The sequence below is a fragment of the Lutjanus erythropterus genome, chromosome 13, assembly GCF_056507025.1.
Source record: "Lutjanus erythropterus isolate fLutEry1 chromosome 13, fLutEry1.hap2, whole genome shotgun sequence".
Lineage (NCBI taxonomy): Eukaryota > Metazoa > Chordata > Actinopteri > Lutjaniformes > Lutjanidae > Lutjanus > Lutjanus erythropterus.
The window spans coordinates 33,604,830-33,630,629 of record NC_139329.1 but is presented as its reverse complement, the minus strand read 5'-3'; the positions used below and the strand labels follow the sequence as shown (position 1 = coordinate 33,630,629).

The 25,800-nt window shown below is 39.7% G+C and overlaps 1 protein-coding gene across 1 annotated transcript; it reads left to right on the top strand.

The window, feature by feature from the left end:
• The first annotated feature begins 172 nt into the window (after positions 1-172).
• LOC146316930 (disintegrin and metalloproteinase domain-containing protein 10-like) lies at positions 173-24,336 on the top strand. The gene is made up of 16 exons (XM_084733774.1): positions 173-369; positions 4,349-4,499; positions 8,201-8,319; positions 8,446-8,604; positions 9,154-9,254; positions 10,409-10,558; positions 12,092-12,184; positions 12,270-12,453; positions 14,881-15,044; positions 15,158-15,341; positions 16,543-16,693; positions 16,810-16,993; positions 17,875-17,983; positions 18,069-18,289; positions 18,381-18,507; positions 20,977-24,336. The coding sequence occupies exons 1-16, from the start codon at positions 303-305 to the stop codon at positions 21,201-21,203; spliced, it is 2,391 nt and encodes a 796-aa protein (XP_084589900.1). The 5' UTR covers positions 173-302; the 3' UTR covers positions 21,204-24,336.
• Positions 24,337-25,800: the final 1,464 nt, after the last annotated feature.

Sequence of the window (25,800 nt, the reverse complement as noted above, 5' to 3'; positions counted from 1 at the left end):
TTCTCCGTTTCTGGCTGTGCTTGCAATGGTGTGAGAAGATGTATACACACGCACACATTGCATACATTTCATCTCACACCCATGCATGTTTTCAGTGGCTTTGCCTGGGCGTGCTGTAATGTATGCAGGCCTGGATCATGGATGCATTTGGGGGAAGGGATGCCAAGCTGCCGTGCGTCTGACGTCACGGCGCTGGAAAGCGAGGAGGAGGCGATGAGAGGAGGAAGGTGCAATAAACACACAGGGCGTCTGCGCCTATCTAAGTAGGACAATAAAGTGAAAACGGCATCAATGCTCTAACAATGGATCTGGCAGACATGCTTCTTCTTAAAGTTTTCCTCTTCGTCTACTTACTAAACTACACTGAAGGTGAGTGCGGCGTTTTCACAGATAAACCTCACAAGTTAGTGTTAACGGCAGCAGAGGAGCAGAATTTAGCCCGTTAGCTAACAGAAGGGATCAGCAGCAGGGCCTGCTTGTTATGAAGAGGACTGCACCCTTTTTGCCGTATTACTTCAAGCCCACAAATGATACACGGCGTCAAAGCTGACGTGGATTGGTGCAGTTGTTTTAAATAAAGCGGCATCGCTGAGTTATTTCCGTGTGTTGTCACCGTTTTTGTGGCCAGGGTTGGATCGGTTTTGTTGTTATCGTGCGAATAGCGCCGACAGCCATTGTTATGAGAAGACGGAGATGCCGACTGGGTTAACGGACCGTTAGCTTTGTGCTAGCTAACACTTTAGCCGCTAACATTGCTATTTCTGTCAAAAGAGACGCATTAAACCACTGACATTATGCTGCCTGCACCGTGTTAGCGTTTACCATTTATATGACATAAGTTTTTAGGTTTGCTGGCAAAATTTTGCTTTCTGTGCTGGTCACTGGTCAGTGCTGTGATTTATGCAGTTCTCGCTATTATCTGATTTAACATACTGCGAGCCGCAATAACTCTACGTTCAATATCTGGGAACTAATTTGTATTATCAGAAAATTGACCCTCCTTAAAATGCTGCAGTGACTTTTAATGTAGGCTCCCTATGGTATCATACACCTGCTATATACCGTCACTGCGCTTTTAATTAATATACCACCGGAATTAAATTACCTCCATAGGAGTCAGATTTTCTGTTGTAGAAGTCTCAGTCATTTGTCTGGTCCAGGGATTCCCAGACCTTTTCATGTCACGGAGGGCTGAGTGGTGTGGTTTATAAATAACATGTCGATATTTTTAGGCACAATTTTCCACGATCGTAAATGTTCAAATAATGCAAATAGATGATATTACTATTATAGATGAAATTATTTTGCCCTGTGTACATGTATGCTAGTATACACCAGGTTAATGTTACAAAACATCTTTGAATCACCACTTGGATCTAGAAGAAATTTTTAAATGTTAAAGAAGGGGCTTTTGTAGGTAATAAACATTTGTCAGATTTTCAGTTGTAATTTGTGTGAACTTCACCCCATTTTTCTTATAAAAGCAAGAGTTGCACAATATGGATTTTTTTCATGATGCATTGTTGTAGATTAAACTGCTGAACAGTAGGTATAGTTTAGGCATTTCATCCAAAAGTGTTGGTCAACCTCACTTAAATTGCTATGCAAACAATCACATCAGATTTTCTCCCCAGTGTATTCAGAATGAGAAAAAATATCGGGAATTGGATGAAGAGAAAAGTGATCCTACTAAAAATGCCTTTTTGTTAGAAAAATTACACACATTTCAACAGAAAATCTGACAAATGTTTATTACCCGTAAAGGTCTCCATGATAGGGATGCACAATAAATATCAGTAGGCTGATATTGTCCTATCACATATCAGTAACAGCGTATATAAGGCGATAAATATCAGCGATAGAAATTAACTTTTTAAAATGTGAACATCAACCAGCCACTCATGATGATAAATGTTAAAATTTACCAGCCACTAATAGTCAGTCATTGTTCTGTGTCTGAAATCTATTAGCCACTCTCATATTTTGCCAGCATCTGGTTTGTGGCAGGTGTTAATTTCCCACCCTGACTATATGAATATCTGATTTGACAGATTATGTCAAAGCATTTAATTTGAGTACTTTTTGTGAAGTTTTTTTTTTAATGAACTGTACTTGGAAAAAAACACAGAGGAACACTTGATTTACCTGATATTAAATTGTCCATCTTTGCTCACTACATCTGAGCCTTTCTTACCTTCAGATGTGCATTAACTACAGGTTATATGTCTTTTGTAAAATACAAGCATCTATCTTAGATCAGTTATCAGTTATCATCGGGAAAAATCCATATCGTGCATGCCTTGCCTTGTTATGAGAAAAATGGGGTGAAATTCGCACAAATTACAGCTGAAAATCTGACAAATGTTTATTATTCATAAAAATCTCCCCTCTGACAGATACAAAGTCCTAAAAGATCCAAGTGGTGGTTGAAAGGTGTTTTTTAATGGTAGCCTGGTACCACTTTTTGACTTTCTTAAATAATTATTTAAATCAACATCACCACAGTATATTAGTATACTTGTATACAAGGCAAAATAAATTGACACTAATCCCCATAAATGTTGGCACTGATTAACATACATTTAAAACAAAATTGTCTTAATATCACCTAAAATTGTTCTTAAGTGTTACTTCCAACATATTCATGACTAACAAATTGGTGCTTCAAAGTTTTTTGAGGAATACCTGGAATATGAAATGATTCTCATTACAGATGCGACAAGAAAATGAACCCGTCTAAAGGTCTCTTTGTGTGGATTTGAGACAAGAAGACATGCATAAATAATGTTTTTAACATGGCACCACAGATTTCAGAATTTCAATACTTTACCCTGCTTGGATTTCTAAAGACTTTTGATATGCCATAAATTACATATTTATGAGACTAGAAAGAGTTTCTGTTGCAATTTGTGTGGGGCGATGTATAATTCCTGTACTAAAGCACAGTTGCTATTAGGGACTAAGTCGTATACTTGTAAAATGAAATTGACTATATAGGACTCAAATATACTTTCATACTCATATTTTGCAATCAGAATATTTTTAATTTCAAGATGGATCCCTTGTCAAGCTGTCAAAAATAGCAGTCACAACATCTTTACATAATTATAGGCCTTTTCGTGTGTTAAAATTGACATCAAAAGATGCACGTTATCATGCTTCATCGTACAGTTTTATCAGTCTCATGCTGTATTGTGTGGGTTTTTTATTTTTTATCCTGATGGTTTTGTGTGATCACAGAAATGCAGGCATCAGGAATCTTTGTGTTTGCTCAATACTGATTATCTGATTAGTTGTAGGTCTTGAGAAATTAAGATATTTCAGAATAGTCATGGCCTTCACTTCTCATAGTCACCTCAATGAAAAATTTAATGTTAGCACCTAAATATTTCATACTGCACATGAACAGAGAACTAGCTGAAGCCTGGTCTACTTACCCATCTTTGTTACGTAGTTACACTGAATCCTGTAATTTATGGCTCAATAGTCAGGCATAATTGCCTGTCAGACAGTACTAATTACATATGCTGTATTTACTGAAAGTACACTCTTTTGGTTTATATGTTATGGGGCAAAGATCTCTGATCTTACACATGCCAGTAGGCTTGCTGTGCTGTGTGAACATCAAAATTACTATGTTTCCTTGAAGTGGAGTTTGTCAGACTGCGTTTGCGTGTGAAGCAGTTAGTGAAATGGGTGGAGGTGCTCGAGAATCTTTTCTCTTCTGAGCCCGCCACCCACTCTTCTGGTGGCGAGATAATAATGCTGTGACGCTGGGGGCTGTTGTTGAGCACAGCTCCAAAACTGGCATTCATTTGACTTAAATGGATTTAGCTGAATTTTAGGAGTCCATACTGGTTTGGCGTCAGTTTCTATCATTTTAATCCCGCCTGTCAAATATCTGGCTCATCATCCATTTTTCGGGCACCTAAATTACCCTACCATGTACCATGCCTCAGTTATTTACTCTGAAACATAGCCGTTACACTGTATTGCCACTGCAAAGTCTTGAGTATTTAATGCTTAAAATACAGTATATTGCCAAACATACAAAACAAGAGTTTCAGCTTAACTGCCATCTGCTAAGAATAGTCATTCTGATAGATACACTGCTACCAAGGCTGTTACAAACTTATCCCTTTTAATGTTTTTTTTTATTGGTTGTGTACATTTTGTCTTTTAAATATAAATTTCATGTTACCTTTATATACTGAATCCATACACCTGGGTTTGTCTGTGTTGTCATTTACTTTGATTCTATAAGGATGCGCATTTCATTCTGCTTCATAAGGTTTGTATTTCCCCTGTTTTTGCTGATTACATGAGTTCCTCTGTTCTTTCCACACAGGACACTATAGAAATCCCCTGAACAAGTACATCCGTCACTATGAAGGCCTGTCCTACGACACAGAGCTTGTGCACAGCAAGCATCAGAGGGCTAAGAGGGCGCTCTCCCATGAAGACAAGTTCCTTCATTTAGACTTTCACGCCCATGGAAGGTTTGTTGGCTTTTTCCACATATTAACCTGAAGGGAAATTCTGTCTGGATTTTTGTCTATGTTTACGTGTCCTCGTCTATGTCTTTATTTACCTGTCTACTTATTTGAAAAGCTCATCCCATATGCCTGTATTGTTTATGATTAAAGGTGGATGTCAGCCATAGCAGAGATTTGCAGTGTCACTGAAAGTTATTTACATTTAATCCTGTTTTATGAAACCCCAGATCTGGTAAGGGGCAGAATACTGGCTCTGTGGTGAGGACAGATTTTAAAGCCTTAGTTCTTTATGTACAGTTTCTATGGTCTCCATTCAAACGAAATTTGTTGACTGACAGAATTATCTTGCAAAAATACCAGATATTCCCTTGTTCCAGCTTCTCAGTTGTGAGCGTTTGCTGCTTTTATTTTTCTTGTGTGACAATAAAATGATCATTTCTGGGTTTGGGACTGAATAAGCTTCCTGAGGGCATTGCTTTGAGATTAAGATAATTGTAACAGGCCTTTCTTTTTACCACATACTGACATTTCATTGACCAAACAATTGTCGATTATTATAGAAGATTAGATTGCAAGAATCATCAATAATGACAGTGATTATCAGTTGGATCGCCAGTTGGGTTTGTCCTGATTTCCTGCTACAATGTAAATACATGCAGATCAGGTGAAATAGAAAATGATAATATGTTCGTGTGCACGTTAGTTAGCCCTGTGATGGATCAGCTGTTTGCAGGGTGTTTCTGTGTACTTGTAACTGGGTGGGAACCCCCGTAAGGTATAGAAGATGGATTGATGGATACATACAGTCATTGTCATGGTTCGTAATCCTGCATTTTACATCAGACTGGCATCACATGATCCAGCACCAGTTACTAAGCCTGTGCCCCCTGTTTGGGTAAGAAAACACCATTTCACATAATGAGAGAAAAATGGGAAAATGCAGAGAAGCTGCTGTGTAGCAGGTTGTAAAACAACAAACATCACAATGTTTGGTTCCCCATCCATCCTGCAAAGGAAAGCAGTAAGAATGTACAAGGCTCTGGAAAAAGCTAATTATTTTGGCAGCAGTTTAAATTTCTTTTTGATGACAATATGAATTAGTCTCTGTCATTTAAATTATGCCAAATAAGAAACTACAAACAGTGGTATTATTAACCAAGACTTTTCACACTCAGATTGAGGCACACATCATACATGAATGAGTGTGGTAAATAGCTATGCGATGCTGGTGATGATAGATAGCTAGCTTGATTTGGCAGCTGCTGTAGTACAATCATAACATTACATTATAGCCGTAACTAAATTTCAGCCTAGCTCAGATCAATCAGTTGTCTACTAACAGGTTGGTTATTTACAGACAACACTTGGTAATTCAATACAAGCAATGTCTGGCTACTGGTGGGTCATTGATCCACAGATTGGGGGGGGGGACTGAAAGAGCATGACAGCTGATCAGCCTTCATTTATTAAAGGAGAAATGCAATATATTTACTGTAATAAATCATAAAATGGCTGTAATGTGTCATCAGAGGTTTAGGAAACATGCTAAGTTGAAATACTCTGACAACAACACCACAGCTGTGGCGTCTCCCTTTGAAATTTCCAGTCCACACTGGAGTAACTGTTTGTGGTTGCCTGTTTCACCTTAATTAGAGTTCAAATCATGTCAAATGTTCGACAAAAGAGTAGGTGTCTGTCTATGGGTCCTAAGAAATCATCAATAATCGTTTAGAGGGAGTAGATGTCTATAACAGTTAAACTGAGCAATATGTTAATGGAGTCTGGCAGGCTGTCACTGAACTCAAATTGCAGAGTGTATTTTTGGAGCAGTGGGCTTTTGTTTTCAGGCTAACAGGCTTAGCTTTACATTGACAGTTATAAACGGCTGATCAACTGACAGTGCAGGACTCGTTGACGCTTGTTATTATCAAATTACAGTGTTGTGCTCCTGCAGCCTGCCTCAGCTTCCTTGAGCCTGGGGAGGAGGGGGGCGAGGGAAAAGAACTAGAGATGGCATGATACCATATTATATTTTCATATTCGATATCGATACTGCAACCCTGAGTATCTGCTGATACCGGTCCCATGCCATTTATCCCCTCTTTAAACAGCTAAGTTGATAATTATGTGTTTAATGTATTAATAACTGTTAATGGATACACTTTGCTTAATCTTAGCCATCTAAAAAATGTCATGCTCAAACTGTGAAACAAATATTCTGCTCTAGGAAGGAATACACAGGCCAGAACCTGATTCAGTTACACAACGCAGATGCTTTGTTGTACTTAAACTTTTAAATTCAAAAGTTTTAGCAGCATTTTTATTGGCCAGCACCATTCAAACATTTAAAATTAAAATTAATTTCATCTGTGTTTCTTGTGACACTTCTCGTCATGGCATGTCACTCAAAGTTTAGCTAAGCGATTTATGTGATAGTTTAGGTTAATGGATTGTATTGGATTATACTTTTTTCATCCACAATATCTGATCCAGTGATTTGTGGCCAGTATTGTACCGATTCTGATTATTTTAACGGCTCATCTCTAAAAACAATTTGCTTCAACCATAGATCTTGTCTAATTGCATTTATACCTATGTGATCTTGAGTTTTCTATTCCCCAAAAGGGGGCGCGGCCGTGACGTTTTGTCCTTGTACTTCAAGTACATGTATGTGCTGGTCTGATGTATGAAGACTTTGTGTCGTTTGATAGAAAGCGTCTATACTCTCTCCATGACAAAGTCAAGACCATCTGGCTGGGAGCTTGGCAAAGGCTGTTTCTTGTCCTGCCCGTAGCAGGGCCTGCTGTTCCCAAACTCAGATGCTGCTTAATAGGGAAGAGAACGATAAGAGCTGTGCAAACAAACACATGGAAGGAGGATGTCTGTTCCTTTGAAAAACAGGAATATGTCAGCTTCTTTTCTTTGAATTCATGACAAAGCTAGAGACACAGCGCAAATTCTTACATTTAATTTGCAGTGCTCCAGCCACCTTCCGCTTGCTGCTTTTGTGTTCACAGGTAGAATTTTAATCCACCTTACATTTTCCCTGAGCGTAAGTCATAACAGAAAACAACAGTGGTCCAGTAGGTTCTGTACTCGTACAGGGCCGATTTTGTTCGACCATATTCCCCCAATCTTAATTTTACAAAGACCTCTGTTTTTCTTGCAGTTAATTTGAACTGCTGAGCCTGACCTAAAGAACAGTAACTTATCCACAATACGAGCATACAATAAGAGCACTGTGTAGGTGTTATATGAAACCCAAGGTTTACTGTAGCATCTTTGTTTCCCTGCCATATGTTTGATCAACAAAAAACAGCATTGTTTCAAGATGTCCTGATTTTCAGTTCCTTCTGTTTCAAGATAAAGACTGCAGTTTCCCTTGTGCAACACAGAACAGCTTAGATGTTTTCGCTCTCCTAAATCGTGCCCCCTTTCTCACCCTTTTCCCTTTTCATTTGCATTCTCCTTTTTCTCAAAGGCATTCTGAGTGCTGCTTACCTCCTGAAGTGAAGCCATATTCAGATCCACACCCAGATCTATAGGCTCACACTCTGTGACATGAATAATATCAGCAGACAGTTTTGGGACATTGCAGAAGCAACTTTTCACAATATATATATTGCAGTTGTCCCACCTGCGTCATCACATTCAAATGTCTTTAGTTTTTCCTATTGCCCACAGTTTCATTTCTTTTATTGCAGGCATTTTAATTTACGAATGAAGAGGGACACTACCTTGTTTGCCCAAGATTTGAAGGTGGATGTTTCAGGAGAAGAGATTCCTTATGATACCTCTCATATCTACACTGGAGAAATCTACGGTAAGACCGTCCTCCTTTTTATATACTCATTTTTATATATGATGTTGTCTGTAGCATTTTTCAGACTATTTTTATATGTCTTTTCTGAATCCTCTGACGCTTATATGTCTGTATTTTGATTCCCAGGTGAGAAAGGCACCCTGACTCATGGTGCAATTGTGGATGGTAAGTTTGAGGGCTTCATTCAGAGCTACCACGGCACCTACTACGTGGAGCCCGCTGAGAGATACCTGGAGGGAAAAGACGTGCCCTTCCACTCAGTCATCTATCATGAAGACGACATCCGTGAGTCCCTCACAACTTCAGCTACATAAATACTTTGACAGGCAATTTCCTTGTAATCATGGAGTATGTGTAATTGGACGCAGGCATATGTAAATGTATGATACAGGAGAGTGCAAGGTTAGGGCAGCTGAGCCGATGAAGGCAGACTGGTGTGATCGCCCTCCAGGGAGCACAGATACCCGAGGTGCTCATTAGCTGAGTAACACGATCTTTCTCTCAGGCTACTCGCTCGTTTTAGCAGTCTTTACAATGTTGGTACTGATAGTGAGCACAAAGCTTACTTCACTACACTGGCACCCCCTAATTTGAAATCATCTGTGTACATATAGTTTGTGGCTGAGGGGCAAATTAAACAAAAATGTGAGAGGAATCGCTAATGAGAGCGACAGGAAAGTAACAGCTCACATAGCAAAGCTAGGCTCAAGTGGCGTGTAAGTACATCCATTAGCTGATCATGAATAGCGCCAGAAATAGAGTGACTCAGGGGGTTAAGTAGCTAACATTGTCTCCCATAATCCTAACAGTGTTGTGTCTGCCTCTCTCACTCAGACTACCCGCACAAGTACGGCCCAGAGGGAGGCTGTGCTGATAGCTCCGTGTTTGAAAGGATGAAGAAGTACCAATCCTCTGCCATAGAGGAGCCACCCAAGGTGAACTTCACCACACACCACAGCAAACCCTCACGGTGTCCTACTTTTTCAGGGTCAGAAATACCTGTGGATGCCTTTTTTAAGTCTCTGCGTGCAGTTAGAAGTTTTATTGACCGGTGAGAATGGCCTGTCGCAGCTCAATTAATGGACATCTACACAATTAATTAGCAGCTCATCTCAATAACAGGAAAAAAAGTTGCTTTTTGCTGAAAGTTTAGTATTAATGCACAGTTTACGATATTAAACAAGAAAGCTTGTCTAATTAAACTTGTATGCTGTATTTCTACTGAGTTAAACATTAATTAGCACAAACAAAAAAGATGTCTAAATAATAGCTACATTAATTTACAAGAGCTTAGAGAAGTGTGGGAAAAAATAGAATAAAAATAATGTATATTTTTTCCTCATTAAACAGAAAAATACAACTGTACACCCTCTGAATTCAAGTTTGTCTCTTTAACCAAACTAAGCTGAGCTTAATTGCCGTGTTAATTCGTCGCAAAACACACTTCATTCAAACTTGAAAGACTGAAACAAAATAAAGCACAATAAAACCTTGTTCTTTCCATAGTTCCAACAATCACTGGTTTGTTCAAAATAAATCCTAAATTCACACAGCTAAATGTGAAAATATTCTGGCTCTACAGGCTGTTTTCCTCTCACTCTTTCTTGAGATAAATGGGTGCACTGTGCCACTGAATGAAAGTGTGTAGTTGAGTAGCATCTCTCTCTCTTAGATCATAAAATTAACTAAATAAAATATCAAAAATTGTTCCAAAAAAAAAAAATTGTTGAAAGACTCGGCCAATTGCTGATGGCCAGTTCATTCGTCCAATCACCTAACGCCTATATATACTGTATTGATGTTTCTTTCCAATATGTTTTGCCCAAACCAAACATTCCTTTAATTGGACATTGAATGTGCTTTTGTTCTTGTTATGTCTTCCTTTTGCCTACCATATTCTTGTATGTGACACATACAGTACATGTTCCTCAGCAGAGTTGCAGTTCACGAATATGCTCCAGCTGAAACACCACAGCCTAAAAATACCGAACATTACTTATTTAGCCACTGTTTGGTTGAAAATGCTATATATATGTTTTATTTAACTGTCTATTTCCTACTCTCCATCTCTGGTTGCTGCTCACACCAGGAGCTCCACACTGAGGCGGGCTCTAATGAACCCGTGTTGCTGAGGAAGAAGAGGATGGCCCAGGTTGAGAAAAACACCTGCCAGCTGTTCATCCAGACTGACCACCTCTTCTTCAAGTACTACAAGACCAGAGAGGCCGTCATTGCTCAGGTAAAACACAGTCACTGTCACTCACTTAACATATGCTGCTGCTGTAGTGCTGTTTGAAGGGGATTTACACAGTCAGTATGTAACATTTTTGTCTGATGTTGGTGGAGAGGCATGTTTTAACTAATAGAGTATAAAAGCTAATTAGTAGTGGAATAATAACACCTCTTATTCAGTGCAAAGGGTGAGTCATAATGCTTACCACAGAGGAACAAAACAACAAAAATCATCACTTTAAATTAAGGTTGCACACAGTAATGCCTGGTTTGAAATTTAAATCTCAGTGCAATACAGTGTGTACAGTGGAAATACAACTAATTAAATAGCAACAAATAGCAAATATCCGGGAAAGTGTAACTGCCGTGGAAATAACGAACTACGCACTGAACGTACAAAAGCTCACAGCACCATCACTACATTCTGGGCTTAGCACCATCCAAGACGACTGTGACTGGTTTAAAGAAATACAAACCAGCCAGACCATTTTTTCCCTCATGTAGCAGAATGTATGGAGCCAGACTTAAGCACTGTGGAGCTAGATCTGGCTAGACATGACTGCTCCTCAAATACAATATGAATCAAGTAAACATGTCCATGATTGTGCACACACTACAGAGACGCTAACAAAATAACCATAGTTTCACACAATCTGACAGTGTTGTCATATTTACTGAGTAACTTGTTATATAAAGTGTTAACACGGTTACTATTATTGGGGATATGTTGATTCCAAGTTCAATCTAATGCTCAGATTTACCTAAATGTTGATTTAATATATCTGACACCTTGAAATAACAGCTGCAGATGACTAAATTTTGCAGACCCTATTTTTCATGAGCTACTTGATCCAAATACTGAAGGTCCTGCTTCTATTAACTATTAAGTTAATCAGCTTAAATTATTGATATGATATGAATGAAAGTTTAATGGGGAGGTTTTTACCCTTTTCTACAGAAAGGCTCAGTCCACTCTGCGTTTACAGTGGTGTTGCAGAGTGCAAGTCTTTCCCACTCAAACAATCCTTGTCATTAGCACGGACACTACCTTGCCTGTTATCCAGTTGCTCATAGAATTAGCATAAATTAGCGACAGCTGATATGACCGTTGATATGATGGTTTAACCAGCGAAAGCATCTGTTTGCACCAGCAAAAGATGAGAGGCTGCTGCTGAGTGTTTATACACTGCTCTTTGCTAATGAGAGCAGAGAGATAACAGATTTGCTCTGTGAATCTGTGTATTTTGCCAACTTCATTGTCTGAACTCGAAGTCAATCACTGGTGCACCAAAATGATTTTTCACATTCACACTCTACGATTTTCACTCACATTGCAGCAGAATGCTCACAGTGTAGAGAGGCTGACTGTGGTAGAGGAGACCACACTGCAGTACTATGAAGTCAACAAAACACAATAGAGTACAGTAAAAAAAACAACTCATTATTTATCTCTCCAGTCTATATGTATACTGCATATTCAGTGTTTTCCTCCATTATAGTTCTAGACAGTATGGATTCAATCTGTGTCTTTGTCTTTCAGATCTCCAGTCATGTTAAGGCCATTGATGCGATCTATCAGGGCACAGACTTCATGGGCATTCGCAACATCAGCTTCATGGTGAAAAGAATCAGGGTAAGTCTTGTACTGATTTCAAGCCTTGTGTTTGTTTTAAGTTTACATTTGGATTTAAACTCTTCATCCTCCTCCTCTTGTGCAGATAAACACCACCAATGACGAGAGGGATAGAACCAACCCCTTCCGCTTTGCCAACATCGGGGTGGAGAAGTTCCTGGAGCTGAACTCGGAGCAGAACCATGACGACTACTGCTTGGCCTATGTTTTCACCGACAGAGACTTTGATGACGGGGTGTTGGGTTTGGCCTGGGTCGGAGCCCCTTCAGGTACTAAAAACACTCAGCATGTCATCTGTGATCAGCAAGTGCAAAAAACCTGTTCTTTTTTTTTTAACAAGTTGACAAATATTATATCACAGTATTGCAAAAGTGCTAGGGGATACTCTACTTAAAGCATGATTCTCTTTTCACACTATTGGCAATGTAAGGGAACATCTCTTATGAAAGGAAAAAATTATATATATATATTTAAAAAAATGTGAAATGTGTGTATTAAATAGGAATGGAAATGAGGTATAGGCTTACCTGTGTTTTGGGTGGAGTAGCCTGCTCCATAATGTAGATTAATTAGTAAATGAAAAGTGAGTCATTTTCAATGTCAGACGAGGGTTGGATCAGGAATCTCAACAACATTTGGCAATATGAGGTTCAACAAAAAGACAAGGGATGACAACAAGGGATGGTAGCCACAGACCCACAACATGCTAATGCCACATACAACACAGTAACTTGCAGTAGAGAAAGCCGATCCTTGAGCTTCAGTTTTAAAGTGAAACTTTCAGTGTACTGGCCCTCATTAGAAAAGCAGTCCAAATTAAAATAGTAAATGTAGTACACAGACAAGTTTATAAGTTGATTTATTTATCATTTACAACAAGGCTGTAAAATGAGATTTTGTTGTAGTTCCCTCTTGGATTAATTGGTTTAGATTGATTGTAGAGGTAGAACAAACTAATTTAGAAGGAGGACTGCTGAGGATGAATCGAGCAGTCTCACAGCCTGAGGGAAGAAGCTGCTCTTCAGTCTGGTCATACAGCAGGGGATACTTTTGTATCCCTGTCTGACGGCAACAGGGTGAACAGGCTGTGGGCGGGGTGGGTGTTGTCTTTTAGTGTCCTCTGGGCTCTGATCAGGCATCTTGTCTCCCCGATTTCACTGAAGCTCAGTAGATAGGTACTAACGATGTTCTGAGTCATTTTAATGACCTGCTGTAGAGTTTTTCTGTCCTGAGCCATGGACATCCCAAGATGCCGCTTTGTCAGGATGCTTTCTATTGCTTCTGTGTTGACACAAGTTGACAAGAACGTGGCATGGGAATTTTGCCTTCCTAAGTTTTCACAAGAACTTCAGATGTTTGTGAGCCTTCTTTACCATTCCCAGGAGCCTAAAACTGTAAACCTGCTCCACCTCAGCTCCACTGATGTAGACAGAGCTGGCTGTCTTTGCCTCCTTTCTCCCAAAAATAAACAATCAGCTCCTTGCTTTTGCTGATGTTGAGCATTAGGTTGTTTTCTGCGCAACACTCTGCAAGACTGTTGATTTCCTCCTGATATGAAGTATAAACATTTTTTAAAAATTCGGCCGATGATGGTTGTGCCATCTGTGAACTTCACGATAGAGTTTCCTCCCTGTCAGAGGCGGCAGTCATGGGTGTGAATAGGAGGGGGCTGAGCACACAGCCCTGGGGGGCTCCGGTGATGAGCACTTGAGTGGAGGAGGTGAGACCGCCATTCCCAACTGTCTGGGGTCTAGTTGTGAGGACGTTTGGTTGTGTGTTTGGTTTGCCAGTCAGCTTTATGGGGGCGATGGTGTCAAAAGCTGAGCTGAAATCAAGAAGTTGTGTTGCTGCTTTAAAAAAATATAGTCAATCCTGGGTCTTCCTGTCCTTGGATGGTGGTAAATGATGACTTAAGTGTGCAACAGATGTTGGTTCTGTTCTGACATTACCATCCACACGTTAACTGGAGTTTTATGAGTATCCGCACCTACCTGCATGTTATTGTAGCCTCAGTGAAGCATATTACTTTCCACATGCTAAAACATTTATTATGGTAACAACAGCATTGCAAATTCCATGTTGTGGGTGAAAACATAACACCAGTGACAGTGACATCACCAGTATGCCGCCCACCCCTGGGCTGTGGGCACATTATCAGCAGGGGCACCCTATTTTGGCTGAATAAGATTATTCCAGGAAAGCACCAGTGATTTGCAGTACAAGTTAATCATCTTGTTTGCATTGTACATTGCAGCTACAACAAGAAAAAGGAATTCAAATGCTGATTGATTCAGACTGTTATGAGAACCAACTGCAGCTTCAAACTCAGGCAATATGCAGATGTGAAGATTCCCAAAGGTTTCATTTCACTCGTTTACTGATGTGCTGAAGTATTCTGTGCCACATTCTTAATTTAAAGTTTTAACTGAAAATATTGCACTCTTGAAATCTTTAATTTACTGTGGGAGGTTATGTGTCTCCTGCCGGCAATGACAAACAAAGTTTAAATTTAACATGTAAACATGTTGATAAATTCAGCTCATTATATTTTGACGTAAGGCACTATGTCATGTGGGCGTTTAATTGGAAAATTGTCATGACATTAATCAGATTCTCCTTCTTCAGTGAGCAAAATCCTCCACTTTCTGTGACTGTGGTTTGGAAGGTTCGTTCCAACTTGTGTGTTTCATTCCCAGGGAGCTCCGGAGGCATCTGTGAAAAAAGCAAGCTGTACTCAGATGGAAAAAAGAAGTCTCTCAACACTGGTATAATCACTGTACAGAACTATGCCTCCCACGTACCTCCAAAAGTCTCCCATATCACTTTTGCACATGAAGTAGGACACAACTTCGGCTCCCCGGTGAGTTACTTAGATGTGCCACATTTATGCACGGGAGAAGGAATTTAATAAGCTCATACACTTTGTCCCTTCCTCTTTTAACCTGTGATTTTCTTTTTTCCTCTCTATCTTAGCATGACTCTGGATCTGAGTGCACCCCAGGAGAATCCAAGAGCCAAGACAAGAAGGAGAAGGGCAATTATATCATGTATGCAAGAGCTACGTCAGGAGACAAGCTCAACAACAATAAGTTCTCCATCTGTAGTGTACGCAACATCAGCCAGGTGCTGGAGAAAAAGAGAAGCAACTGTTTTGTCGGTACGTTTTCCTGTTTTTGTCCAACCTAGGAATTTCATCTTCACTGTTCAGCTGTTTTTTAAATCGGAGTAACTGTGGGGTCTTAAAAGTATGAAAAAGCAATTTAATATTTAAGACCTTTAAAAGTATTGAATTTCATTTGCAAAGGTCTTTTTCTTATCCTTGTCACATCTTTGATACTCTTCAATTGTATAAAACATTTTTCCGTGTGTTTTAAGTTACAATTTACTCTTTTTGCTGTGACTTGGATAATACGACAGTCCAGAAACTGTTTACATCAGTTGCTTTATGCTCATGTCAGTGGGATGTGTGCAGACTCTGGGTTTAATCTGTCAGTTGTCATTTAAGAAAATTAAACATCCTACATCTTGTTACTAACAAGCTAAGTTAGCTCTTAGCCTCAGCATGAGCAGGTGTCGTTGTAACCCTAAATGGTAAATAATTATTTGTGGTATTAAAACAGTTTTAATTTTAACTTTGAGAACCCTCGGGGTACCCAGTAAATTCAAACCACAGTATTATTCTGATGCTGCTTTCCCTTTACTGATGAGCGGGAGAGATTTTAACCCCACTGCCTTAATTAGTGAACCCAGTCAGGCATCTAGAGATACATCAACATACCGGCTGGTATCGGCTTTCAGAGGCAATCTTTGGCATTAGACCAGTGTTATTTTGACTGACAGTATTTGATCATGGAATTTTTAAATTTATTCTTTCTGTTTGCAAGTGTCATAACTGTCAAATCAGTACAATAACAAAAACATTCTTTTCACTCAATTTCTTAATGATTGGCGTGCCTAAAAAGCTTAATTTGTTTTGTACATGCTGTTCATCGTCTCGTGCATATCCGTATTAGCTGATACATTAGTGCTGGAAGCCAGTATCTGTCTCAGTACACCCGTACTGCTTTACGCTTTTGTTTTTCCTCAAACAAACTGACAAAAAGAATTGTTTGAGCATAATCTTGCATTCAGATATCTCAAGGGTCTGTCTCTTTTTGAACGCTTTGATTTTGTCTCCCTGCTTATTGCAGCATTCTCTTCAGAACAATATTTGTTTGGTTTTTGTGATGACAGTTTTTATAGTAAATGTCCGATTTGTCAAACACTTTTAGCCCTCAGTACAAGAAGTCAAAGTATGAAACATGTTCCAGTTTTGGAGGACTGGTCTCAATGTTTATTTTTTTTTCTTCCCCAAACAGAGTCTGGCCAGCCCATCTGTGGTAACGGCCTGGTGGAGCCAGGGGAGGAGTGCGACTGTGGCTACAGTGATCAGTGCAGAGACCAGTGCTGCTACGACGCCAACCAGCCTGACAACAAGAAGTGCAAATTAAAGCCCAACAAAGTCTGCAGGTAGATGTTCTCTTTCAGCTTCTTTCTGCCGGAACATTTTCATGTTGCATAAGGAAGATCTGCCAGCTCATTTGTGATAATCCTCGACTGAGCACTTGCTTCTCTTTTCCCACCAGTCCCAGCCAGGGTCCCTGTTGTACTGCTGAGTGCACTTACAAGGGTCGTAACGAGAAGTGCAGAGAGGAGTCAGAGTGCGCTCACCAAGGCATGTGTAACGGAGTCAGTGCCCAGTGCCCCACGTCTGAGCCCAAGGCCAACTTCACTGCCTGCCATGGAGAGACTCAAGTCTGCCTCAACGGGGTGAGTACCTGAAGACAGAACAAATCCTTGAAAAAACTTGGATTTTAATGTTTTTAAGATTAGGAAAGTGCTTGCATTTTGGATAAAGTGCTTTAAACCGCTTGAAATTGCAGTGTCATTACCTCCATATAGTGCTGCAATGATTCATCACTTAGTTAATGGAAAGAAAATAAGTAATAATGCAATAATAAGCAAAAATGTTATTTAGTTTAGTTGGTTCCAGCTTTTTAAGTGTAAGGATCTGTTTCTTTTCTTGGTCATTTATGGTAGTAAATGAAGAGTCTTTGAGTTTCGGACTGTTGCTTCAGCAAAACATACAATTTCAAGACATCACTTTGGACTGTTTTGTGGTGTAATTTCTACACTTCTTTTTTTTTAATATATATTTTATACATATGTTAGTTGCAGCCCTACTTTCAAAATAATTGGCAGCCTGACTGAATAGTTCACGTTCTAGATTTTTAGAAATAAAATAAATCAGGATTTGGCTCAGCCAGGTTTTTTAGGATGCTTAAAGACAGGTTGCACATTTTGAAACATTAAATAGTTGAGATTGTCATGTTTTCCTTCACTTTGTCACCCTTATGTAGAATTCTATCATGAAACTTATTTTGGTTGTTTATTGCACCTTGACATCTGATTGAGTGAAATAATCATTTTGAGTGTATGTATTTAAACCGTGTAATCTTCAGTAGCTGTAATATGCTGGAAAAGCTTGAAGTGCACCTTGAAAATTCTTGAAAACTGTTTGAATTTGACTTTGGAAAAGGTGAAGCAACCCTGTGAACACTTAACAACTGGGTGAAGTGGTTGTTATAGCAACTTCACATTCATACCAGTCAGTTTGTGATCTCGCCTGTCCTCATGCTCCGCCCCCGCAGGGCTGCTCCGGCTCCATCTGTGAGAAGTATGGACTCGAGGCGTGCACCTGTGCCAGCCAAGATGGCAAAGACGAGACTGAGCTCTGCCACGTGTGCTGCATGGAGAAGAGTGAGTCATTCGCTTTTTATTCCCCCACCTATTGTAGGTTGAGAGTCATTGAATTATGTTGACCATCCATGATTCTTCTCCTCAGTGAATCCCAACACGTGCAGCAGCACTGGATCGGAGCGTCTGGCTCGTTTCTTCAATAAGAAGGTGACCACGCTGCCGGCCGGCTCGCCCTGCAACGACTTCAAGGGCTACTGTGACGTGTTCATGAAGTGCCGTCTGGTGGATGCAGATGGACCGCTGGCGAGGCTGAAGAAGGCCATCTTCAACCCAGAGCTCTACGAGAACATTGCAGAGTGGATTGTGGTACGTATCAGCTTCTTGATTCTGATTGGTTGATTAGTTCATCATTGTTATGAGGTGTTTTGTGTTGATTGTGCTTCATTCTCTTCTGCAGGCCCATTGGTGGGCAGTGTTATTGATGGGTATCGCCCTCATCATGCTCATGGCCGGCTTCATTAAGATCTGTAGTGTGCACACACCGAGCAGTAACCCCAAACTCCCCCCTCCCAAACCACTTCCAGGTGAGTCAAGAGATCCACAAAGAAAGTTATTCTGACCAAATAAAATATCTTATATATATTTATTCGTAAAAATCTAGACGTTTGCCTGATAAAGCATGTTTGAATTCATGTGTTTGAGTGATGTATCACACCGCTGCACTGAAGCTTGTTGTTTATTTGTAACTGCAGTGTCGTCGTGTTGACGTTGTTCGTGATATTGTGTCCATCCCCTGAAAATAAAATGTCCTGGTTGCATAGTTTGAAAAAAAGAAAGAATATGTATCTGTTTAAGATGTTTACATGCCTCAAAAAATAAAAACATCAGGCAGAATTCAAAACAAATGAATAGATATGATGACCAGTAAGGCTGAACATTTAAAAAAAAAAGTCTGTTAGCAATTATTTTGACTGATGTTGTATCATACATCATTATTCTCATTTTCATTAAAAACATTAAAATGATTAAGGTGAGATTTTTGCAGGGATCTCCACCAAACAAAGATGTTCTCTTAATTAGAAAGTAAAATATGATGTGCAGACCAGAAAATCTCTTCAGCATGGCGTTACTTAATTTAAAAAGGTATTTTGATAAACACTTTGCCTTCACAAAATGTTGCACCTCCTGCAGTGTAAACACTTCTGGGATTACAGCAGTCGCAGTGTTAATGAAGCTCTTTCCTGAAAGGCTTCACCTTTCAGCACAATCTTTTAATTTAGGCCCAAATTATACTCCCAGAGAAACTGAAGCTGGCATCCTCACACAGGCTGAAAAGCAGATTTACCACACGCATACATATACACCAGTGGTATAGGATTGATTTATTGCTGTAATATTTTTTCTACACTTCTTTTTTTCTATTTCTGGATCTTTCCCTATTATAACAGGCATTTTTTTTTTACTTTGGTGCGAATTAAATGAAGAGACGTTGAGTCCTGGAGTGACGTCTGCGTTATTGTCATGCTGGTTAAAGCCCCTATACACTGTGATTTTGGGCTGCTGCAGAGACGACAATCTTTGATCATCAAACAAAACTGCTGGTCCTGAGTCACACTGTGAGACGGCCGATATACGTAGACCTTCAGCAACCAAAGTAGGCTGCGTCCAAACTCAGTGTTAATACATTGTTAGTCAATGCAGGATCAAAATGCTACAGTCTCACTGCTGCCATGGCCTACGTTTACAAACCAGCAGTTTGGAATATGACTTGAAATGAGGGAGAATACTGAACACCGTTAGTTATGTTGCTCTCCTCTTCCTTTAGTGGATCTACACTCTCCTCTTATGAGGTTTTTAGAAGCATAGAAGTACCAGCACCATAGCCATAGCTCTTCCCAACCAGGCTGATGCACCCCCAATCCCCCACACCTTCAAAAAAAAAAAGTGATATAGCCTATTTATAGCCGTTGCCATGGCAAAGGCGGAGTATTAAGATGCTATTAAAGATATTGCAGTGATTTGAATTAAATTGCAATAAAGTTGCACACGATCTCCCACGTAAGTAACAGAGAATGAGACATACATAGAAACAGAAACAATATGCTCTCCCACTGATTGAAGACACAGAGAGAGAGCGAGAGAGAGAGAGAGAGAAAGAGAGAGAGAGAGAGAGATGCCTGATCAGTATTCACTTAAGTAGGAAACATGGAAATGTGGTTTCTCATGTTTGTTGTGTTCGCAGTGTTTTTTGTTTAATTTAGACACAACTCGCATACAGTGTGGCTCATTTCCAGGTGTCTTTTCCCCTCAGCTTCATAGAAAAGTGGTTCCACACTCTAGCTGTTAAGCCAGCGTATTCACCTGCAGTTGCTCACACTCCGCCATTATGACAAAAACTCAAGAAGCAGCCTAATGTAGAACACAAACACATACAGTTTACAACCATTACACTTTTTACCATCAAACTGGTTCAGCCATGAGAAACAAAGCCCATCCTTTAAAAACCAGCGATATGGAAATGTCCAGAATGGGGTGATAAATTTCCTATGGAGACTGTCTCTCACTCCTTCCAGTAACCAAGTAGTATTAATAAGAATATTAAAATAAGACCGTGACACCACATTACATTTTTCCTCTCGCACACTCTTAGGAGGTAGCTGGCGCACCCCACTGGAAAACCCTGCCATAGCTTGTTTTATTCTTACATTCATTTTCAAAATATGACAGCAGTGCAGAAGGATGACACAAGTTCATGACCTGTGTCTGCTTGAAACTGTTATTTTCTGTTTAAATTGTAGAGCTACGATTCACTAGACTTTCATCATATCATCTGACACGAATCCAAATTGATATGGTGCAGTCTGACAGACTGTGACCACGAATCTAACAGACTCATCTCTCACAGTGTGACATGCAGTAAACAGGATTGTTGTTATTTCACTGTGTGCAGGAGTAGCGGAGTGTCAGTAGGTGCAGTTTAGTCTGGAGTAAACCTACAGTCTGTCTGTCCGTCTTTGGACAAGCTTAATTAACTGTTTCTCTCCTCCTAACAGGCACTTTGAAGAGGCGGCGAGCGCAGCAGCACGCTAGCTCCCAGGTGCAGCACCAGTCTCAGCACCCGCACGGACACGGCGGGCACGGCGGACACGGCGGGCACGGTGGCCACGGCGGGCACGGCGGTCAACGGCAACCCCAGAGGCAGCCTCAGCGGCAGGCGCAGCCCCAGAGGCACCACCGTCAGCCCAGAGAGAACTATCAGATGGGCCAGATGAGACGCTGAGACCCTGCTTCCCGCCCCCCTCCCCCCAATGCCTTGGCTCCTCCTTGTGCCTACAGTGGGAAACAAAAGCATCACTCCATCCAAAGAAAAGCCTGACATGGTTGTTACTCATCATCATATCCTCCATCGACAGACAAAACAGACACGTGAAAAAGAGAAAAACACTATCCAACAACTTTATTGGCTCTTTGTGGAGTGGACTCGACCATCAGCCATTTCCAATGCAGTGTGATCTAGCATCTTTTTCCACCTTTTTTTTTTCTTTTTAAGGAGTGCCAAGGAGTTAAGGAATCATGTGTAGCTTTAGTACATTCTGTGATGTGTTTTTTGTTCTATTGCAACGTCTTCTTGAGTGACACGCCCGTGGCTGCTGGTGAATTGTTTCGTGCTTTTCTTTTCGCCATCCTAGCCAGGATTGAGAGACACTCAGTGGGGATTTTTGCGGCACTTTTTGTGATTTACACATGTCAAACGGCAAAAGACACAGGCTCCGGTCTCTCGTGCAGACAGTCTTCTGCATGTGACTGTACATATTTAGTGTATCATAAGTGAAAACAAACTATTTCTTCTACTGTAAATGTGTAATTCTTCACTTTTTTTCTTTTGATTTTTTCGGTTAGTGCTCTCAGGACTCTTAACACATAACTGAAGGAATGATGGTTGTGATGAGTTCCTTGGACGCCGCTGTCGAGGATTTGACGCCATCGGGTTCTCCGCGCGGTCGTCCAATCAGGTGGATCTCTTTCACATACGTTAGATTGCTAGATTTTGAACAACAAGGTCACCATATCCCACTTTTCAGGCCTTCTTTGTTCACCTTGTTCATCTTTTCTTTTGTTTTGTTTTTTATTGTCTTGCTAACCTGTTTTGCTCATGTCGTGTAACAAGCTAGATGAGGTGCAGAGTCATGGGAACAGAAAGGGAAGATCACCTAGTTTGATACACCTTTTATTGTCTTTATTGATTTTGTTTTTGATAATGAAGAATGAATAACCACTAACTGGAGCTGATGATGATTCTACCTGATCAGATATGAAGACAAGGGAAAGTGAAGGCTGCTGTGGCTTAGTTTAGAAGTGAGAGTGTATCATGATGTTAGTTTACATGAGTGTGGAAATAAATTTAAAAACGACTCCGGTGTGGATGTACAAAAACAACAAAAAAAAAAATTGTAAGATTAAATCATTCTATTATTCTTCAGATAGCGAATCTAAGAACTTTTCAATGTGGGCATGCAGACACATTTATTAAATGTGACTATTAATTGACCAAGGTCTGTAATATTTGTATGTCACTCAACACTATTTTTCTTTGACAGCTATTAATGTTAGTCTTAAAACAAGTGGACGGAGCAGCAGTATTGTCACACTATTCACACATTCTTCAGTGTTCACCAGTTTCACAGGAGACAAGCGGCTCTTTTTTGTTGTTTTTATTGTTTTTTATTGATTTTTTTTTCTCCAAAACTCACCTGCAGTTATCCTCCCGGTCAGATTTCTTAATGGACTGAATCCCCTTAAGAGCTCATGAGTGCAGTTTACATCAGCGTGCCATAACACTTTATACAGCTGGTCTTTGTGCGCAAGTTTTATAAAATACAAGCAGTATCTGGAGCCACTTTAAACGGAAGAAATGAAGGAGATGGTTGACCTCAGGTGTTTTCTTCCTCCCATCGCTGCAGCACAGCATGAGGGGCATTTAGGGAAATGATAACATGATAACACTATGAAGGATTTGATAATTTGGTCATGATATGTTGTGCAAAATCCAAGGATTTGTTTGTTGTGTTTCGTAGGGGTGTCACGATCCTCCAAATCCGTGATTCGATTAGCTTTTTTAATTTTTTGTTTTGACTTGAAAAGGTGAGCAGATCACTGGTTTTATTCCATTTACATTTTCAAATTCTTGTCAAAATATTGTGACATAAAAGTGTGATATAACGGCGACGCTGCATCATCTTTTAAGTGTTTTTTCTCCGAACACATGCATGGACGCAGCAAGTAGGCGGAGGTGGAGAGAACAGCAAATACTGGCCTCCTGATTCCTGATATTCGATCAGTTTAATGTTGAAATTGTGACACCCCTGATGTGTGCAAACATTTCACCCACAAGTAGGATTTTAGAAGTGAGTGAAAAGTTTGGCACAGACAAAAACAAACAGCTCTGGAATTTTGCATCATACATTCTGCGAAGTTCAGTTGCTTGTGCTCTGACTTCATGTTCTCCTGGCATTGTCATTTCTAAATGCATGCAATATTAATTACAGCTAATATACAACACTGACAGTTTCGGTAATCACACATGTGCTCTGGAGGGGACATTTAAAAAAAAAAACCCAACGTGTCTCACAGCTAACTGTTTCTTTCACATGGCAGATGAACTAGGCAGGTCGGCGGTTGGTCTAACTTCTCATGTCTGTACAAAAATGGAGCTCTTTTTAAATTTCATCTTCCAGGCCGGATCACAACCCGTTAAAAGCCTGGAGAATTTACATGTAAACTTGTACAGTACTTCGAAAATTTGCATTTCATTTGAAGATGAAAAATTACATTTTGATACATCTGTTTCATTTTTTGTATTCTAATTCCAGAGTAAATTGTTCAAAGATGTTCATATGTGACAAACTTTCCTTTTCTTCTAAGTTATTTATGTTCTTCTATGTGCTAGTTGAAATGGAGTTTGCTTATGATACTTTTTCTCTGCCATCATCAATGGTTAAAAACAATTCAGGGTGATGGAGTTAATGTTACATTCTCATTTTTGTCTTCGTTATCCTGTGGCATGGTTTGGGTAGACGAGCAGAAGAATAATGCCTGTAAATTTACTTTCTTTTTAATTTCGTAGTCTTGGTAAAAGTTTTTAGATAAACGTGCACTGAAAATGTCCAAATTGAGTTGAAATGTTGTAGGTGATGTAGGCCGAAAGAACACAAGATTAAAAAGTAATACTACTGTCTGATTTTAATGTTCACTGTGTTTTATACAGTATCGGAAATTTTTGTTCACTTTGAACATTTTTACTAAAAAAAAAAAAAATTCAAATTGTATTGTGCAAAGAGATGTAATTTTTGGAGTACTTGAAATGCATTAATTAAAAGACTCGTTCAAAATAAAATAGACCCCTGTTTACTGTCTGTAATGTGTGCTCTGTTTGGCTTCTTCTGTTCCTTTGCTGCAGTTTCTCTCTCTCTGTGTGTGTGTGTGTGTGTGTGTGTGTGTGTGTGTGTGTGCGTGTGTAGAGGTTCAGTGCAGAGGAATTTAAAAGGGCACTCCACACATTTTACATATGGACATTACTCATCGCAAGGAGTACTACTCAGCCTGTTGCATAATGTCCTCCGGGGCTCTGGAGGAGAAAATAACCCTGATGATGTTAGTAGAGTTGCTTCAGATCGGGCTTGAAACTTGAAATGTAAAACACAAAACCTGCATTACAAACCAGCGTTGTGCAGTTTGAAATATGTTGGTAGTAAGGAAGGTATACAAAAAGATGTTATTGAGTTGCATTATTGCAAGTTTCAGTGTTTTTTAGACCTTGATCTTTACTAGGAACTGAGAGTTTAAATTTTGATGGTTTTGCAGTGTCTCTCGCTACTCACCAAATGAATGCTTGCTGGAGCTGCTGGAGCTAAGAAAAGCATCTGTGCAATATTTTCATTTTCATTCAGTTCATTTATTGAGGCAGGCTTTCACCCAGAAATCCCCGAGCACCAACTGTCAGTATCTTTTCACTGCTGGATTTTTTGTGATGTCTGAGGAAAGTCTGACTAACAACTTGCCTCATAAATAAATCGAGGATGAATCCGTGTGTGTGGACGATTACGCTTCTGTATCTATAATCAGGCCCGGGCAGTAATAGATTACAATGGGATTATGCAAAGATGTAATCAGATTACAGTTACATTTAGTAAAATTGGGATGAAATAGCAGGATTACAACTAAAATACATTTTGACATAAAAAACAGTATACTACCACGTGCTGTGTGCACAAATGGCAACGTTCGACAAGTCTCACAGCACCAGTCTGGTCTCAGTGACACCATCTACTCCTACAGTCGGTTCATTATCACAGCCTCCAGTGAAAAAATGTTTCACTGGGTGGAAATTTAAACATTATTTTGTCTTTAAAAGAAGAAAAGAAGAACAACATCACAGTGCATGGCTGGTCTGCCTTCAACTGTGACAATACTGTCATCATCCAAGAGCACAATATATATTTAAAGAAACATTTACAGGATAAGACCAATTTTTTAATACCAGATTTTACAAAAATGACTTACAACTTGTTTTGTTTGCATTGGTGTATGCATGTATATGACTACTAATAAACATCCTTTGAATTAAGTGTGATAATAAAGTGTGAGTTTTAAAGAAGAGATCTTCATGTTGGATTCAGATGAACAGTAGCAGAATTAAGAAACTGCAAAAATCTGATGTTGATCTGATACCTGTTGTGGAAGCTGTGCACTGAGTACATAATTTATTGTGGTAAATTCCTCTCAGTATTGTTGTTAAGTGAATTTTTTCATTGTGCTGAATGCAGTGGAGGGACGTCCACAGCAGAGGGAGCAGCTGCTGTGGGTGAAGTTCTGGGGAC

Excerpts from the sequence above, each read along its gene's own strand:
- LOC146316930 (XM_084733774.1), top strand. The coding sequence starts at position 303 with ATGGATCTGGCAGACATGCTTCTTCTTAAAGTTTTCCTCTTCGTCTAC. Across the intron at positions 8,605-9,153 it reads CTATCATGAAGACGACATCC|ACTACCCGCACAAGTACGGC; the intron begins GTGAGTCCCTCA and ends TCTCTCACTCAG. Across the intron at positions 9,255-10,408 it reads CCATAGAGGAGCCACCCAAG|GAGCTCCACACTGAGGCGGG; the intron begins GTGAACTTCACC and ends TGCTCACACCAG.